Source organism: Durio zibethinus, chromosome 12 (assembly GCF_047325235.1).
Source record: "Durio zibethinus cultivar Kanyao isolate XHJ-2024 chromosome 12, ASM4732523v1, whole genome shotgun sequence".
In the NCBI taxonomy this organism is placed as follows: Eukaryota; Viridiplantae; Streptophyta; class Magnoliopsida; order Malvales; family Malvaceae; genus Durio; species Durio zibethinus.
The window spans coordinates 16,770,852-16,789,541 of NC_143173.1; the positions used below are offsets into that span (position 1 = coordinate 16,770,852).

Sequence of the window (18,690 nt, forward strand, 5' to 3'; positions counted from 1 at the left end):
ACCGAGTTACTTGTCATGTTTTCTTCTTTAAGAAAACTCCAATTTCTAAAATAACAAACTTGTTTTTATAGCATATATATAATTTATAATGATTTCATTTTCAACAATAATAACATTGGTTTTTATGAATGAATGTAACTTTGCCCAATACATTCAAAAGATGATTAATTTTTTTCACATTTTGAAAATTTTACCAAAAATATTTAATCTTACTTCACTTAACAATTATCTATTTAAAATAATTCATATTAGATCATTCAATCATCTAGATGATCAAAAAGTTAGTAATTTAATATAATTGAGAAAGATTAAATTATTTTGAGATAGAAATTAGTCCAAGTAAATAATTTTTATGGTAATTTGGTCTTGAGCTACCCACCTCATGAATCATTTAATTTTAGAAGTTAGGAGTTTAATTGAAATGTTCAAAATGTTAAATAAATCACATAATACTATTTGTTGGTAAAAGATATGCAATTAATTTACATTTAATTTGATATTAGTTTTTATTTATAGGAGTAACAATTATAAAATTTTAAAGGAAAAAATAAAAAAAAAATTAATTATAGAGATCGGATTAAACTATATGAATGATATATATTAAAGAATTATTTCAAGTGACTAACAAGATTTTAATTATGTTATCAATTATTAAATGATCAACTCTTGAATCACACAAATAATAATATCATTAATATACATATATAATTAGTAAATCAATTAAAACAAAAAAATAAAAAGGCAAAAAATAAAAAAAAATGCTTCAATGACTTAAGTATAATTATTTTTAATGAATTTATTTATCAATATAAATTACTGTGCAATTGTTTTTATAACAATAAAGAAATAAACTCCATGTAATTGCCTTATTCCTATTCACACTATTAAGTTTTAATCTTAGTATATTTGTAATTTTATTTGATTTGAAAATCATGTTTTTGGTCTTAATATGAGTCTAATTATAAAAAAATAAAAAATTTACAAATAGTATTTTTATCGATCACTTTTAACATTTTTTAAATTAAAATTTTATTAAATATATTTTAGTCAATCATTTTAGCACTTTTGAATCTAATTATAAAAATGTCTAGTAACAAAAAAGAAAATTAATTTAATTAAAATTTTTAAAAAAATTTTACTTAAGATATTTTAGTCAATCATTTTTAATGTTTTTAGAATTAAAATTTTAAATTTTTAAGTAATTTAATTTTATATAATCTATATTTTTAATTTTAATTGATTTGAATTAAATTTAAATAATTTAATAAATATTAATTATTTGAGAATAAATTTGTTAATTTAAAAATTCATAAAAATATTTTAATCGATCATTTTTAATATTTTTATAATTTATATTTTTATATATAGATAGATAAATGAAATTCTAATTATTGACCAACCAAATTGTTGGATGTTGGATGGTAGGCGTCACAGTACCAAAAGAGTTTTTCACGATACCATAAAACTGAACATTTTTCAAACAATCACATAAATAAAATATTGAATTCTTAATTTTAATATTTAAAATTTAAATTCTGTTAATCTCAATATTAAAAAAAAAAATTTCTTTGAGGCAGCCAAAAGCGATTGTGGTGCAAGTAAAATTATATAAATAAATATATATATATTTATATATATATATTCCATGACATCGTTCGGCTGTGGTCATGCAGGCCAAGCTGTTTTAGAACATTTTCAAGCTTTGCACTGCTGTTGTCCTTTTGCATCTCAATCCCAATGTCAAAAAGAAACTTGAAATGATCACAATGTCAAGTTAGACATAAAACATAGATATTCACAAAATAAATTATATTGCTGCAAACTCCGTCCCTAGCATTTGCTTGCTAGGATTTTTTTTTTTATAAAAAGATATTATAATTTAGAGATTAAAAAAAAAATTGTATGTGTTAAAAGTTGAATTTATATTTATTAAATAATATCTCTTAAAAGTGAAAATATAAATCAATTAAATTGGTTTTGAATTTTGACTTCTTTTGATTTTAGCAAAGTCACCAAAACCATCTCTTTTTATGCTACTTTAGAGAGATTATATATTAATGAAATTGTTATGATTTTCCTTGGCTTTTCATCTTTGAAGTGATATCATTGTAGGACTGTCTGAGTCTTGTTCATAACAGGAACTTCTGATATTACAAATTCATGCAGAACCAGGTTTGAAATAGATAGAAACCTGGAGAAGAACAGGGGAAAAATACAGAGGGAAAGAAAAAGAAAAAGAGAGAAAACAGAGGAGAATGGACTATTTCAGGATAGAAAATTCTAACCTTAATATTCCAATAATCCAATTAAAAAACAAGAATTTACATCATACAATCCATAAGGCCCTAATATAGAATATTAGTTCTCAAATGGAACTTCAATCTAGAGTAAAACCCTAATAATGTCTAGGGTGGCTCCATCAAAGGTATCATGTAGTTTCTGATTTCTCTTCCATGGCTGAATTGAATCAACAGGTCCAAATCCGACCAGCTATTGCCTTGTGATGCAAACAATTGTAACAATGTAGAACATCATAATGTTGAACCTACGAACATGAAACCAGTGACTATAAGCATTTTATAGATATTGGTTGGTGAAATTGGCATATTCTATATAAGCCACAAAATTAGGTCTGTCAAGTTTAAGTATAGCACAATGACTATATAAAAAAAATTAAAATAATATAATTTAAAATTTTAACAAAAATTATATATAAATTTAGCAAAAATAACAAAAAGCTTTTCATGTTTGACATAACATAAATTATAATATGATAATTTTCATGTTTTATATTTTTTTCACATGAAATAGACAAATACAAATACATGAATTATCTTATCTACACAAAATCATAAACAGATGAAATCGATGGTGGAACTTGACATTTGATTTTGGATGGACCAATTAATATTATATGTTATTTTTTTCATAAGATTTATTTTATGAATTCTATCGTATATAAAAAAAAATCAAAATTATAAGATATCATATTAACTCGAAATTTTACACACATAACGAATATAAGTAAATCGTTAAATATAACAGTTGATTTGCAAAAGTATTAATCTTACATTAAGTTATAAAAAGAATGTAAAACATTTGTTTTATATTGATATAGATTGATCTCTATTCAAATATATATATATATATAAACAATATACTAATAGAATTAATATGCTCATAAAATTATAAAATAAAAATATTACTATGATAAAATTAAACTTTTAAAAATAACAAGACTTTCAATAATACAAACTTTTTTTCGTTTTTTATTCTTTTGGTAATTTAAAGCTGAAATAAAAAAGTATAAACAAATCAAAGTAACATTTTTTTATCAAAGCAAGAAAAGAAATATCCTTTTAAAATAATAAAATTAAAATTTTGAGATTAGAAGTTATGGTTTTTTAAAATTGTTTATAAAGTGGTTCCATTTCTTTTTAAAGATTATAAGATGAGATAAAGATTTAGAGTAAAATTAAAATTGAAAATATTATACAAAAAAAATTATAGTAAGCTAAAAAAAATGAAAGAAAAACACGTATATGTTTAATATTTGATTAGAGATTTAGAGTCTTGTTTGAAATACTCAAAAGTTAATTTGATTTTTATTAATTTCAAATTATTATAATTTAAAACTTATAATAAACCTCTTAATTTTAAAGGTTTATACATAATTATTGGTGAATATAATAAATAGATAAATAGCGATGTGATTTTAATCCTCTAAAATTAATGCATATAATTAAATATAAAATTACAAAAATTAATCATCTTAATTTTGAGGAATCATTTTAAATTTATTCAAATTTATGTGCACATATGTAGGGATTTGTCAAATTTTGAGAGACCAAGGCCCCCGCTGAATCTAATGACCATCCGCCGGCCCATGGATGAAATTCTTAGGCTCTACTAGGGGTGTAAACGAGCCGAGCCGAGTTGAATAGTGAGAAGTTCGAGTTCGATCGAGTTTTATTTTTCAAGCTCGAGCTCGATTCGTGATCGAATTCGAGCTACTCGAGCTCGCTCGATTAAGCTCGATTAATATATAAAAATAAGCTCGATTTGTATATTCGACAAGAGTTCGATTATTCATGCTCGAATTCGAACTCGAACTCGAAATATTTTATTAATTAAAATAATAAAAATATATTTAAATATAAAAGCTCGATTAGGCTCGCGAACTACTCGAATCAGATATAAGAATACTCGAATTCGGTTCGATCGATAAGTCGAGCTACTCGAGCTCGAGCTCGACTCGACAATAATCGAACCGAATTCGAGTTTTTTTCGAATCGAACCCGAATAGCTTGCGAGTACTAATGTATCATTTACACCCCTAAGCTCTACCTCTAATGTATAGAGTATTAATCTCATGAGAATATATATAAGCGCATATTCAAAGAATGCCTTGAAATGCATGGGAATGAATTATTACTAGTTAAATTTTTCACTCACCATGTTATTTGTTTGGATGATCCTCCACTCTTTGTTGGGGCCATAGGAGCTGGAGATGGAGGTGGAGAGCCAAAGATTCCTGTAAATAATCAAAACACATGTTTAACAGTTGCATAAATATTAATCAGAAGAAATAACAAAGGTCAAGAAATAACTAGAAATTCATGCCACTAACCACAAAGGAGGAGATTTTCAGGGGGTTTCTTTTCCTTGGCAGGGTCAGGATCAGGATCATAAACTCTCACATAGAGCTCTTGACCCAAGTACCAGTTTTTCAAGAGTTGTGATCTCAAGTTCCACATTCCAGGGTTGTCTAGGTATGCATAAACTGCAGTCCATCTTCCAGGGTACACCTGATCATTTTTTCATCACAACTAGATTTAATGAGTGCATGAATGTAGAAAACTAAGAGCAAGTGGTTGAGCAGAAAAATGGAACACATAGTGAGAAACATGTCACCTGAGTCGTGGAACGTACAACAGGATCATAAGTATTATAAGAAGAGCGAGAGCTAGGCGTCCATTCTCCATCGCCAAACCTGAAAGAAGTTAAAAAGAAAATGATTAGACGGGTACATCTAGATTCTGGGTAGAACTCGTAATTTTAATGTTTTTTATACTTGAAATGATGACACAAATTGTGACATGATCATTTTTGTGTTTTATTCATGCTAGATATGAAATAGATTGACATTGATACATGAATTGTTAAGTCTAATTATGGGTATGAATTTGAAATCTATTCCACTTTTACTTACCCAACTACAAAGAATCCAAATCCATCCAAATGCCAAGAATCTATGACTTCCAGGTCATTCTTGAGCACAAGCTCTATCCACCCTTTGTGGATCCCAGTTGCTACAAAAACTCCACCGACAGCTTCAAGGTTTGAAGAGTTTGTGGGGAATTTGTCCAGTTCAAAAACCCCGCTGCCCCCATTGGCGAAGGCATCAGCAAGTTTTAGTGGAGTATCCGGTGTAAGGTAGGATACATTGTTGACTGTGTAGTGAGGTGTTCCATTGATCTCAGCAGCTGATCCTTGGACAATGAAGGCTTGTGACAATGTCACGTTTGAAACATTGAAGGTTCCTTGTGGGTTAGGCCTAGCAGCGCCAGTGGTCAAGTTCCACCTTAACACAGAACAGAAGAAGGATGTGAGCAATAGAAGTAGAATCATAAATCACACCAAAGATACAAAAGTAGCACGTTTTAAAATTTTAGGAAAAATCATATATGAATTTGGCATAAATCAAAAAATTTATTTTATGTTTGGCATGTAGACATGAATTGTGACACAACAATTTTTATATTTTATAGGTAATAGGTACGGATAAATGAATTGCTAGTTCTGAGAAAAACTTATGAAAGTTTTCCCTATATATATTCATTTCTGAGACGTGCCAATGACTAGCAAGACAGACATCTTTGGGAAATTTTGTCCTTTGAAAAGCATTTACCTGATGGATTTAGCTTGATCAATAGAGAATTGGATATCAAATGGATCAGGCCCCGGTGGAAGTCCTCTAACTGGAATGATGGAGTTGTCATAGTGCAGCACTCCAACACCAAAAAGACTGAACTCGGTGGCATTGATCATTTTGGGAGCTGCCACAATGCAATAATCCTTTTCACCTTGATCAGCTGTGACAAGTACAGAATAAGACTGGCCTACATGTACATCAAGAGAATCCAGTGTGATCTGATCGACATATGATCCTTCTGTTTCCACCACTACCATCTGATGATTTTGAATCCTAAAGTTGAAACTCCAGGCAGTTCCAACATTTGATATCCTGAATCTATAAGTCTTTCCTGCGTACCCCATCAGCAAATTATAAGAAATGAAGAAGAAAAGAGGCTTTTTTCTTTTAGCCAAATATCAGTATATAAATAGAAATGATCATTTTCATTTTTGTACCTTTTGTTACGGTAAAGGATTCAAAGGCTTTTGAATCATTGTCGAAATAAGAGCCCTTCCCATTTATCAGGATCTTATCAGGAGAGCCATCATAGGCCACAGAACTGTTTTTCAGCATGGACCTGACTTCCTGTTGCATTCATATATTATGAAGAAGCAGTAAACTGTTTAGCCTGAAATAAGAAGCTTGTAGCCTGAAATTCTTGTCATGATGCAGGGAATCCTTGAAAAAGTGCAGGCAATAAAAAGACATTGTAAATTACCTTGTAACTTTTCTGATACCAATCACCAATGAGAAGATCAAATTCAGACTCAGGTTTGGGGAATGGAACTTTGATCACTTCACGATTATTAACTCGAATTGGACCAAATCCTCCTCCAGTTTTCAGGAAGTTAATAGAGGGGAAGTAAATGAAAGTCCCAATCTGGTCCTTGACCTGAAACTCATAAGTCCAGTTCTTACCAGGTTGGATTGGACAGTTTGTTCCTGAGACTCCATCCTGCCATGAGTTCAGTCTTTGCTGTATCCCATTCCTGCACCACCAGCAACATCAACATCCTTGAGTTTTTCGCTATGTTTCTTTCCTGGTCTGGCAGAATTAAAACACTTAGCTGAAAGGAAGATTTTCATCTTTTACCATGTAAATAGTAGTGGCTCATCCAGATTGTTAAGCACATTGACGTGAATATTGTCATTGGTTGTGGCATTGATGAGGGGTCCTGGAAACATCCCATTGATGGTAATGACCTATCAAGAACACATATCAGAATGAATACAAACAATTAACAAAAACTGTAAAATCACGGTTAAAACAAGATTTTATTGATGATTTAATAGAAATAACATTAATTATTAACAATCTTACAGGCTGCTCTACAGGAAATGGACTAACAGATGTGTCGATTGCGACATGCCACTCCAGGAAAATATCAACACCATTAATTGTGGTGATTAGTAGAGTAAAGATAAAAGCAGATATGATTAGCCTAGGAAAGTCACCGGAAAATGCCATTACAATGGCCTAAAATGGTGGTTGTAACCTCAAAAGATGAACAAGAAAAGGTCCAATTTTAATATTGCATGAAAGTCTCTAGAATAACTTGGGTCAGGACAAATACAATAACTTGGTGGAACTTCCAGGGTATACAGAAAGAGCCAACTAATAAAAAATATAGAAAAGAAGTCTAATTTGGATGTTGCAAAGGCAGTCCATCAACATGAAAAGAAAAGTAGAGTAAAAAATTTTGCTTGATTCTAAGCCTTGATTTCTCATCAGAATGAACCAGTTGGCGCCAGTTACTACACCAAAGCTTTGTGTTTGTCAAAAATATAAAATAAAATAAATCTTTTTTTACTAAGGAGGCCAAAGAAATTGCAAGTACCGGATTTGAACCCTGACTTAATGTATGAATCAACTTAGTTAAGCTTAGGCTTAAATAAAATAAATCTTTGAAGAAACAGAAAACTCACTTATGTTTGAATTAATTCTACTTTCAAAGATTTCATTTCATTAAAATTGCTTCAAGTTCTTTTCTTTGCATGATATATATAGTTATGTATCTTGCTTTGTCAATGATTTACTTCCTTTGTAGGGAAAGCAATGCCTAAAATAATAGATTTCGGGGTAATGACCTTCTGGAATTTGGTTTAATGAGAATAATCACAGGATTTTGATGCAGAATCACAACCAACCACACATTTTTTTCAATGAACACGAATTTTATTACTGATTTTTGTTTTATCTTTGGCAATTGTTCATTTTTATGGAAAAAATATGTGATTCCAATGGAATCATGAATAATATTCCCGCAAGTTCAAATAATATGTTAGAATTATCACGGAATTTAACTGGGATCATTCCAAAAATCATTAATCACAATAAATGTGAGTATATTTATAATTACATAAAAGTTTCATGATTATTCTTATCAAACCAAAGTCATGAGATCATTGCTCAAGTTTTGAGGGTAAAAATAAAAATAACCAGCAAAAATAATCAGAGTGATCAGTCTATGTCCACCTATAGTTTGATTTCTTCACCCAAATATCATATATTAAGAAAAATCTTATTTATTCCACCATTTTTTATATGCTTCAGCAACGTAAATTTTCTGACAGAAATTTATACCCGTTATATATATTTCCTCTTGTTATTTTCTAAAAGACATCTCAATTTTAGATGTTTAAATTAAAATTTTGGAAAAGAGAATGAGAATTATTATAAGATTAAAAAACCAATCTTTCCAGTTTCTATATATGATCCTAAGTCAAATAAGCTTTTTATGTAACATAAATAAATAATATTTTTTCCTCTTAGTTGAAGTATTGCTTGGTCAAATACTAGCATTCCAAGCCCATGTGATCGTAACTTCTTTTTTTTTTTTCTTTTCTATAAGATTTTTTTCATGATTGAATGAAAAAGATTTTCCAAGTTTTTCTTAAACTAAATAAATTGGGAGGACACAAACACTGAATCTATCTACACTTCACATCCAAATCCTTATTACTACAATGTCTACCTTCCATACATCCAAGTCCTTATTACTACGACGTCTACCTTCCATATTATCACAAATAAGAACTGTTTGATCATATCACTATGACACCATACTCCAAGCTCCAATCCTAAGATAAACACTCAAAATGTAAATTATTACTTATTAGTCAAAAGGACAGTAGTTGATTATAGAAAAAGAAGGGTTTGTTGTAAGGAACCCTCAAAAATCTGTTAAAAATTAAAAGGTTAATGTTATTAATAACCATGAAATATAATAAAATATTCAATACAATACCTCAATTTTAAAAATCTGTAATATAGTACTTACATTATGAATTTGTTTAAGTATTCACCTAACATGATTAGCTCCAAATGATGACATATAGTATACAAATAACCTTCCAAGTATTACATTAAAGATTTTTAAAGTTCAAGTATCATATTAAATATTTTCCTATAATGCAAGGGATATTTGTAACATTAAACCAAACTTAAACAGAAGTTGTCATTCTATCAGGTTTCAATCACAATCCGGTTTTGGGTCCAGGTGCTGGTGCAGGGGCATTAGACGGATCAAAAATTCCTGTAAATTGGAAATGAGTTCAACATAGAGACCAAACTTGATACGATTCATGTAGCAGACAACAATGAGATAGTGAAACTTGTATACTGACCGCATAGTAGGAGGTTTGCGGGTGGAGGATGCTCCTTGGCAGGGTTAGGATCAGGATCATAGACTCTGATATAAAGTTCCTGACCCAAATACCAATTCTTCAGGTTCTGAGACCTCAAATTCCACATCCCAGGGTTGTCCAGGAATGCATATACTGCAGTCCATCCACCTGGATAAACTTGTGTAGACGATCGGGAAACAGGATCAATAACATTGTAGGTCTTGCGTGAATCTGGTGTCCAATCTCCGTTGCCAAACCTGTGATCAAAAATATTTTTTCAAGCTGATAATATGTATGACAAGTTAATGGTTGTGTTTATTTCTTCTTCTTCAGTTCAAGAAGATATATAGTAGAGCTGAAATTCCTAGCTACCAAGTAAAACATGAGCAACAGATATTTACTATGCGCCCGCAGCCATCCCGTTGAAGGGCTATCGAAGGTAATATATATGATGATAATGATGACAGTTTTATATATGATAATCTTAAAATATTTTTAAGAGGGATTAACTGCCTGAGGAATAATTTGAATGGCAGTGCAAATCAAGATGTAGTGTGGGAGAGGTAGAAGTGTAAATGAACCAAATGAACGAATTTTACTATGTTCGTAATCTGTTCGTTTACTTAACAAACCATGAAATGTTATTCATGATCATTTGTTAAATTTAATAAACGAACAGAAACTGAGCCTACTCACGAAGCGTTCATCAATCGATCTGTTCATTTACACCTCTAACAACAAGCTGAGAGATCCTTTGAGGTCCCAAGTTTTGGTCCCCTGTACATGTGTGACTCCAGAAAAAAGGATCAATATAAAGAAATCAAGCTTTGAAAATGATACATACCCGACTACAAAGAAGCTAAAACCATCTAAATGCCAAGAATCTATACCGTCCAAGTTGTTTTTGAATACAAGTTCTATCCATCCTTTGTGATTCCCAGTAACAACAGATATTCCATATGCAGCTTCAGCATTGACAGATTGAACTGGAAACTGATCAAGTGTATAGACTCCTGATCCGTTAGTCAAGTGATCGGCCAGTTTCAAAGGGGTATTAGGAGTGTAATAAGAAACATTGTTGACGACAAGACGTGGTGCGCCATTGATTTCAGCCCTTGCGCTGTGGAGGATAAAGGTTTGAGACAGTGTAACATTTGTTACAGCAAAGGTTCCTTGTGGATTAGGCCTTGCAGCTCCTGCGGTCAAGTTCCACCTGTTTTTAAATTTGCTCTCAAAAATCAGCAACATTTAAGTGAACCATACAACAAAGCCTCTATTAAAACAATAAAGCAATTGCATTTTTACTACAGCTTTTAAAGAAATCAAAAGGGTTAGCATGTAATTTGATCCTAAACTACACTATTAAAGATTTGACACTTAATAAAAAAAAATCATAATTAGGTACTCAAACATTGCTTCGATCAAGCATTTCGCAACAATAGTTAAACGACTGACATGGCAAATACTTACCAATAAAAATATGCCACATGTCACATTATCGATTTTTTTGCCACATCAGCTTATCATTAATAAAATCAATATGTAAGGCAAAATGTTTGAGAAAAACGAAGTTTGGGTACGGTGAATTTTTTTTAGGTACAAAATCGTGAAAAGTTTTATAATTCAAAGTTAAAATCACATGTTAACGTTAACCCAAACAAAAATCATTTTGTAAACTGGAAAATAGAATTTCTTTTATGTTGACAAGGTAAATAAAAACTCTCAGTTACCTAATGGATTTAGCTTGATTCACTGAGAATTCCAGATCAAAAGCATCAGGTCCGGCAGGCTGTGGACCACTAGCTGGTGTGGTGGAATTGGAATAGTGAAGCACCCCGAGACCTACGATGCTGGTGTCGAGTAATTTAGAACTTGCTACCATGTAAAAGTCTGCATCATTTTGATCAACTGTGACAAGAACCGAGTAAGATTGACCAACATGAACATCAAGAGAATTCAGGGTAATCTGATTGGTATAGGACCCTTCTGTTTCAACCAACAACATTGTATGATTCTGAATCCTGAAATTGAAACTCAATGTGCTTCCAACATTTGATATCCTGAACCTGTAAGTCTTCCCTGAAGAACATACAATTAAAAGTCAGTGTACATGCAAAAGCGCCTAAAAGCATCAAATTCATCAACATGAACAGTTTGTCTACGAGATTCTAATCTTCTGTATATCATCTGAACAATGGCGGATCTAAGATTTTTTTTTTATGAAAGTGTCAACTTATAATATATATATATATATATATATATATAATTGTCAACAGATTTAATAATTCTGTAAAAGGGTGTCCAAGAATTTTCCTTCAAATTTCCTTGCTTTTCAATTTTTAAAGGTGTCCATGAATACCCTACTTTTTTACTTGGATCACCTCTGCATCTGAAGATAATCAGACAACAGATAAACCCACTTTTTTTCTCTTTTCTTTTCCCCTCTGCGTACCTTTCTCAACAGTGAAAGATTCATGGGCTGTTGACATTGAATCTGCATAAGGGCCTTTGCCATTTATCAGAATAGCATCAGGAATGACATCAAATGCACTCACCTCTGTTCCCAACAATGTCCTGTAATACTGTTACAACAACATAACCAAAGGAAATTTTGAATTTAAAAAAGAAAAGATAATTTCCAACAGAGAAAAAAAGGTAAAATTCATGCAGTAATAATTGACCTTATAGTCACCAGCATACCAATCGCCTATCAGAAGATCAAATTCAGCTTCTGGTTTGAGGAAAGGGACAGCAATAACATTCCTATTATTAACTCGGATCGGTCCATATCCACCAGAAGCTTTCTGGAAGTTGATGGAAGGAAAGTAGAAAAAACTGCCAATCTGATCCTTGATTTGGAACACGTAAGTCCAGTTTGTAGATGGTTTGATTGGACAATTGGTGCCAGAAACTCCATCTTGCCATGAATTTAGCCTTTGCTGTATGCCATTCCTGCACCACCATCACTCCTTTATTGAAGCCTGTTTGCTACCACTTGATTGAAAAATGTTCAATTCTTGCTAAATCTCATCATGAAATGCAAAAGAACCAAAACTGTTTTACCCGCATACCATGTAAATAGTAGTGGTTCGTCCAGGAAATTAAAGACATTAACATGAACAACATCATTGGTTGTGGCATTGATCAGTGGCCCTGGAAACATCCCATTGATAGCGATAACCTGTTAGCAAAACAAACATATTATTTTCTTTCAGTGACAGAAATAAACACAAAAAAAAGTATTTACTCAACCACAGTCATGGCGGATCTATGCTTTGAAGTAAGGTGTTATGGACACCCCAAAATTGAAAAATAAGAAAATTTGAAAGAAAATTTCCCTCAGACACCCTTATTATTTTCACTTGACACCTATTTTATCGATAAAATTAATAAATCTGACAACAGTTTTTTATATATTATAAGTGGAACACCCTTGTAAAAAAATGTTGGATCCATAGTTGAACGCAGTTGCGAGTGATGATATAATCCTGCCTGTTGGTCAACCGACGAAGGACTGAAACTATTGCTGAAGGAAACATTCCAATCCATAAAGATGTCAATGCCATTAGTCCTCCTGGCAAAAGCTGTGAGCAATGCTGCCCACACAAGTATCCAGTTGAGGCTGCTAGAACAGGCCATTGGAGCACAGAATTTTTTGCTCCTTGACTAAAGCCATGTGTTTAAATAGGCCATAAAGCTCGTTAACATGTGCATTCAATGATGATTTTGTTCCTTTTTAGATGAAAAGCTGAAGGGAAAGTGGAAAACAACCAACGAAAAGGAAACAAAACGAAGATTCCAGCTCTACATAATCAGCCGATTCAGCCCTGCAAAGGAAATATTCCTTGTGACAGAATTATTTATTTTTCTGCCATGGAAAGTATTAAGCCGGCAGTCACGGCTGAGTATCTGCCCTTATTAAAGCGCTATTAAAACCTTTGTTTTATTCAATATTGAGGACGTATTTGACTCTGGCAAAGCTATCTGTTTTTTGTCATATGTCATCGTCTAAAATTGGACGGCCATTATACAAGTAGTTTGCAAAGGAAAATATTAACTCTCATCTTTACACTTTTGTCTCACCCTGATGTGATAATAATATATTGATTTGATTAATAAATTATTTATGAATTAATTGATTTACAATTGAATTTATAAATTTCATCTTTAAATTTATCTAATAACTACATATCATGTCAAATAATACAAATATTTGAACCAAAATGAATATTATTTAAAATAAATAAATTACTTAAAAACAATTTTGGACGGAAAATCCATCGGAATTAATTAGTTGGAAACAGTATTATTCTTTTCTTACTTCAGGATGTCATAATTTTAACTTTGATTTAAACTCGAATTTTAATATTTTATTATTGGATCACATAAATGTTAGTCAGAAACAATCTTATTAGCAATAGAATATTTATCTAAAAGCTTCCGTAAAAAATTATACGACTTTTTAATTTTTTCTCGAACAATTTTGGACATAAAATTCAATAAAAAAATCAGTGTATTCAAAAAAAAATTGTTAGTATTTTCAACGAAAAAAGTTGCATCAACACTTAATGTGGATTTTTTTCGACAAAAGTATTCTGTTGACTTGTCGAAGGTAATTTTTGAGTGATACTGAATGAAATTATTAGTAATTTTTTAAACACATTAGTGAAATTAAAACATTTCATAATAATATATCAAATAATAATTCTTAATTCAAATGCCTCCTTTTTAAAATTCACGTACTTAGTTCACATTAGAATTGATTAATGGGCTTTTTCTTTTGGTATTATTCAGTCCACAATCCTTATATTCCTCTCACATTTCCAATTGTCTAAGTCAAACAATTCTTGAAAGCCTAATAATAAATGTCCTATGTACAACAAGAAAAAACTAGATAAGAACAAAAACATATGGAAAAAGAAATTTTACATTAACCTGGTTAGATGATACAATGTTCCCAATGTCGAAAATTACAGAGAAAGCGATAACAATGTCTGCAACAGAACTTATTATATATTATCTAGAACATATAATCTGCTGCAAAGGCGGATCAATGCTTTGAAGATCATGAAACCTCTAAAGATTGAAAAATTAAAAAAAATGAAGAAAAATTCTCTTGAACACCCTAAATTTTTTTTAATATCTTTTTCATTGACAAAATTAGTAAATCCATTTATAGTTTTTTTATATATATTATAAACGAACATCTCTAGAAAAATTCTGAATCCAGGACTGTATTCTATCAATCGCAAAGTGCATCCAGAAAGATCTAACCATCTTTTTGCCTTTATAAACAATTGTTGTGGGACTTCTATATGTAGTCTAGTAGCATTGTGTATTATAACATCTCAAGTGTAGCAAAATTTCCTGTTAGAAATATTTTCAAAATAATGAAAATATGATTAAATAAGAAACTTAATCAAAGAGAATGTTAAGCTAAAATATAGTTTAAGAAAAGTTCATATGGTCAAATTTATATGAATTTATAATAGAAAGAGTCAAATCAAAAGACTATTTAGTGTGAAGAATTGTAATTTTTTAGAAACAAAAACAGTGATTACTCTTTGTATGAAAAAGTTTAACTATTCAAATGAATAAATATATATGTAATCTTTCAAAGAGATATATTTCTAACTAAAAGGAAGTAATCTTTGATTGAAGCAATACAATTAAAGAGTTACAACTTTAAATTAAATTTTTATAAATAAAGATTGATAACGGTTCATTTAAAATACAATTCAATTCTAAATTACACCTTTCTTACTCCCGACTTTCTCTTAAAATGCTAGTTGCTTTAGTGTTATTTGCTACCAAAAACCTTGTTGAAGATAAGGCACTTTTGTTTCTCTCTAAAGATTGTTTAGTGGTTTGGTTTTTCTAGAGCAAAGTAAATCAAACTTAAGCTTTATTGTATCTTGAAGGCTATTCAATTCAACCTCTCTTGCATATCATAATTGGTAAAGGTGAAATAAGACTTAAAGAAAGTGGCAATTGCAGCATACCTTGAAGACATTTTCATTTGTAATTGAAAGTTCCATTGCACTACAAGAGAATTACTAGAAGACTACAAGAAGATCACATCAAGTTTATATTGTTTGATGCTCTTAGCCTTGTGATTTTTTTTAACAATCTTAAGGTTTATTTTGCAATATGGACAAGTTCAATTCCATAAAAGAGATGGCAGCCAATTTTCAAATATTGAAAGTGTTTGATGGAGGCAAGTTTTTAAGGTGGCAACAAAAAATACATATCCTCTTAACCATTTTGAAGATTGCATATGTTCTCACCACTCCAAGACTAAAAGATAAAAAAGATGAAACTCACACTAAAACTCGCAAAAGGCAAAGGTATGAGAATAATGACTACAAATACATAGGTTGCATTTTAAATGGTATGTATGATTCCTTATTTGATACATGCATTTCATGTTCATCAACAAATGAGGTTTGGGACAAGTTGCATGCAGGGTATGCAAAAGAAGATGCAATATCCAAAAAGTTTCTTGTTTTAAAGTGGAATATGTACAAGATGATCTATTCCAAATCGATCATGTATCAATTTCTTAAATTTGAGACTATTTTGAATTATTCAAACAATACAAAATAGAAATAGATAAGGCATTTCTTGTGTCCTCTACCATTGACAAGCTCCCACCAACATGGAAGAACTTTAAGAAAACATTGAAACATAAAAAGGAGATGTTAATCTTAAAGAGCTTGCAAGTCATCTTAAATTAAAAAAGTAGTATCGCAAGAAAAATAACAAAAAGAATGAATATATTTCTTTAAAGGTCAATTAGTAAAAAATGTCAAGCCATCCATATCCATAAAAAGAAAGAAACTTTTACGAAAAGCCAAAAATTTGAAGAAAAAGAAAGTTGCATGTTTCATTGTAAAAAGCAAAGGCACTTCAAAAAAGATTGCCTCATAATCAAAAGGAAGAAAAAAAGCACCTAATATAACAAAAGAAAACTTTGTTGCAATGATTTTTGAAAACAATGTCGTTGAAGACAAAGAGAAAGGGCAGATTGATTTTTATAGCACTAAACATATATGCACCAATAAAGCATTGTTCAAGACTTTTTGAGAGAAAGAAAGCAATTTGTTGTACATAGGAAATTCATCTACTACTGAAATCAAAGGTAGAGGATCCATTGAATTCACATCTAGCAAAACGTTGACCATTACTAATATGCTACATGTTCTGAATTAGGAAAAATATTGTATTCACTAGTTTGCTTAACAAGCATGGTTTCAAGGTAGTATTTGAAAGAAACAAGTTTATGTTATCTAAGGGTGGCATACTTGTGGGAAAAGGTTATGTCTTTTATGGCATGTTCAAACTTAATGTACTCCTTAATAATAATAATTCTTTTTGTCTACTTGTTGATTCTTTTGATATTTAGCATTATAAATTATAACATGTACATTATAATAGAATGGATGTAATGTCTAAATATTGTTTAATTCTAAGCATTAAACGAATGATGAAAAATGTAAAATATTCACGTTAACCAAGATAATAAAAAAGCCTTTTAATAAAGTTGAAAGAAGTTCTAAAATCCTAGAATTAGTACATACTAATGTGTGTGATTTACATAGTGGGAAAAGGTATTTTATAACTTTTATTGATGATTACTCAAAATTTCGCTTTGTTTACTTAATACATTCTAAATATGAAACACTAGATAAGTTTTTAACTTAAAAAATGAAATAGAATAGTATCATAATTATAAGATTTTGACATTAAGAACTGATAGGGGAGGTGAATATGTTGATCTTAACTCTTTTGTTTCTAATGGAATTGTTCATGAGGTTACACTACCTTACGACAATTAAATGGTGTGGCTAAAAGGAAAAATGGGTCTTTGGCTAAAATGGTTAATGCCTTGTTGTCTTACTTTAATGTAGGACAAGATTTTTAGGATTTTGCATTGTTAACAGCATGCCATATCCAAAATATGGTTCCTAACAAAATGAACAAATTAACCCTATATGAATTATGAAAGAAAAAAAGAGCCTAACCAAAATTATTTTCAAGTATGGGACTTTAGAGTTATTGTAAGGGTTTTTGAACCTAAAAAAAGAAATTAGATGAAAAAGGAAATCGAGTGTCTATTCATTGGATATACATAAAATAACAAGGCATATAAGTTCATGGTAATAAAACCTAATGATTCAATTCCTATTAATATGGTGATTTAATATAGAGATGCCATATTTGATGAATATAGAGTCAAAGTAGAATCTAATTCTGAAGACAATGCTTTAGAAAACTCACAAAAGCAAAAGGAAAAAACTTTCATAAGTTAGGAAGATAAGCTTGTACCTAGAACAAGTAAAAGAGTAAGAAAAGTTAAAACTTTTTGCTCGGATTTTCAAATGGACCTAGTCGAAGGGATAAGAGAAAATGTCAATAAATATATTGAATATAACTTCAATATATAATCAAATCTTAGGATATTTGAAGAGGCTATGAAGTCTTAAGATATAACTTTTTTGGAAATAAGCTATAAATAATGAAATTGATTCCATCATGGGAAACAATACATGGATATTAGTTGATCTTCCTCCTAGTTATAAACCAATTAGTTGCAAGTAGATTTTTAAAAAGAAAATGAAAATAGATGGAAGTATAAATAAGTTTAAGGCTAAAGTTATTGCTAAAAGATTTACACAAAAGCATAGTATTGATTATTTTGATACCTATGCACTGGTAGCAAAAATTGCTACTATTAGAATGTTTATAACTTTGGCTTCCATATACAAACTTGAAACTCACAAAATAAATGTTAAAACAATATTCCTAAATGGTGAACTGGATTAAAAAGTTTATATATAACAATAAAAAGGGTTTATACTTTCAGGTTAAAAAATTAAAATGTGCAAATTAATTAAGTCATTATATGGACTTAAACAAAATTCTAAGCAATGGTATCAAAATTTTGATAATGTGGTACTAGCAAATGAATTCAAGATAAATAAATCTAATAAATGTGTCTATAGTAAGTTTGACAAAGGTAAAGGTGTCATCATTTGCTTATATATCGATGTCATGTTAAGCTTTAGTACAAATTTGGAACAAGTTGAAAGTACTAAAAGATTTCTTTCAAGCAATTTGCTATAAAAAACATGAGTATTGCAAAT

At 30.3% G+C, this 18,690-nt stretch overlaps 2 protein-coding genes across 2 annotated transcripts; both read right to left on the reverse strand.

Moving 5' to 3' along the window:
• Positions 1-4,491: 4,491 nt before the first annotated feature.
• On the reverse strand, positions 4,492-7,385 carry LOC111297169 (monocopper oxidase-like protein SKU5). Its single transcript, XM_022891807.2, has 8 exons — positions 7,239-7,385; positions 7,011-7,120; positions 6,636-6,906; positions 6,373-6,502; positions 5,912-6,266; positions 5,213-5,584; positions 4,915-4,993; positions 4,492-4,808 (listed from the first exon to the last, which is right to left on the reverse strand). The coding sequence occupies exons 1-8, from the start codon at positions 7,383-7,385 to the stop codon at positions 4,626-4,628; spliced, it is 1,647 nt and encodes a 548-aa protein (XP_022747542.2). The 3' UTR covers positions 4,492-4,625.
• A 1,786-nt stretch (positions 7,386-9,171) lies between these two features.
• Positions 9,172-13,341, reverse strand: LOC111297657 (monocopper oxidase-like protein SKS1). The gene is made up of 8 exons (XM_022892307.2): positions 13,037-13,341; positions 12,616-12,725; positions 12,226-12,496; positions 11,997-12,126; positions 11,275-11,623; positions 10,389-10,757; positions 9,545-9,801; positions 9,172-9,453 (listed from the first exon to the last, which is right to left on the reverse strand). Exons 1-8 carry the CDS (start codon positions 13,181-13,183, stop codon positions 9,395-9,397), a joined length of 1,692 nt encoding a protein of 563 aa, XP_022748042.2. The 5' UTR covers positions 13,184-13,341; the 3' UTR covers positions 9,172-9,394.
• Positions 13,342-18,690: the final 5,349 nt, after the last annotated feature.

Bases quoted from the DNA above. Each gene is read 5' to 3' on its own strand.
- LOC111297169 (XM_022891807.2), bottom strand. From the start codon at position 7,385: ATGGCATTTTCCGGTGACTTTCCTAGGCTAATCATATCTGCTTTTATC. The intron at 6,907-7,010 runs GTAAAAGATGAA...CTGGTGGTGCAG, and splicing joins GAGCCACTACTATTTACATG to GAATGGGATACAGCAAAGAC. The intron at 6,503-6,635 runs GTAATTTACAAT...TGAATGCAACAG, and splicing joins GGTATCAGAAAAGTTACAAG to GAAGTCAGGTCCATGCTGAA.
- LOC111297657 (XM_022892307.2), bottom strand. From the start codon at position 13,183: ATGGCCTGTTCTAGCAGCCTCAACTGGATACTTGTGTGGGCAGCATTG. The intron at 12,497-12,615 runs GTATGCGGGTAA...ATGGTGGTGCAG, and splicing joins GAACCACTACTATTTACATG to GAATGGCATACAGCAAAGGC. The intron at 9,454-9,544 runs GTCAGTATACAA...TCCAATTTACAG, and splicing joins CGCAAACCTCCTACTATGCG to GAATTTTTGATCCGTCTAAT.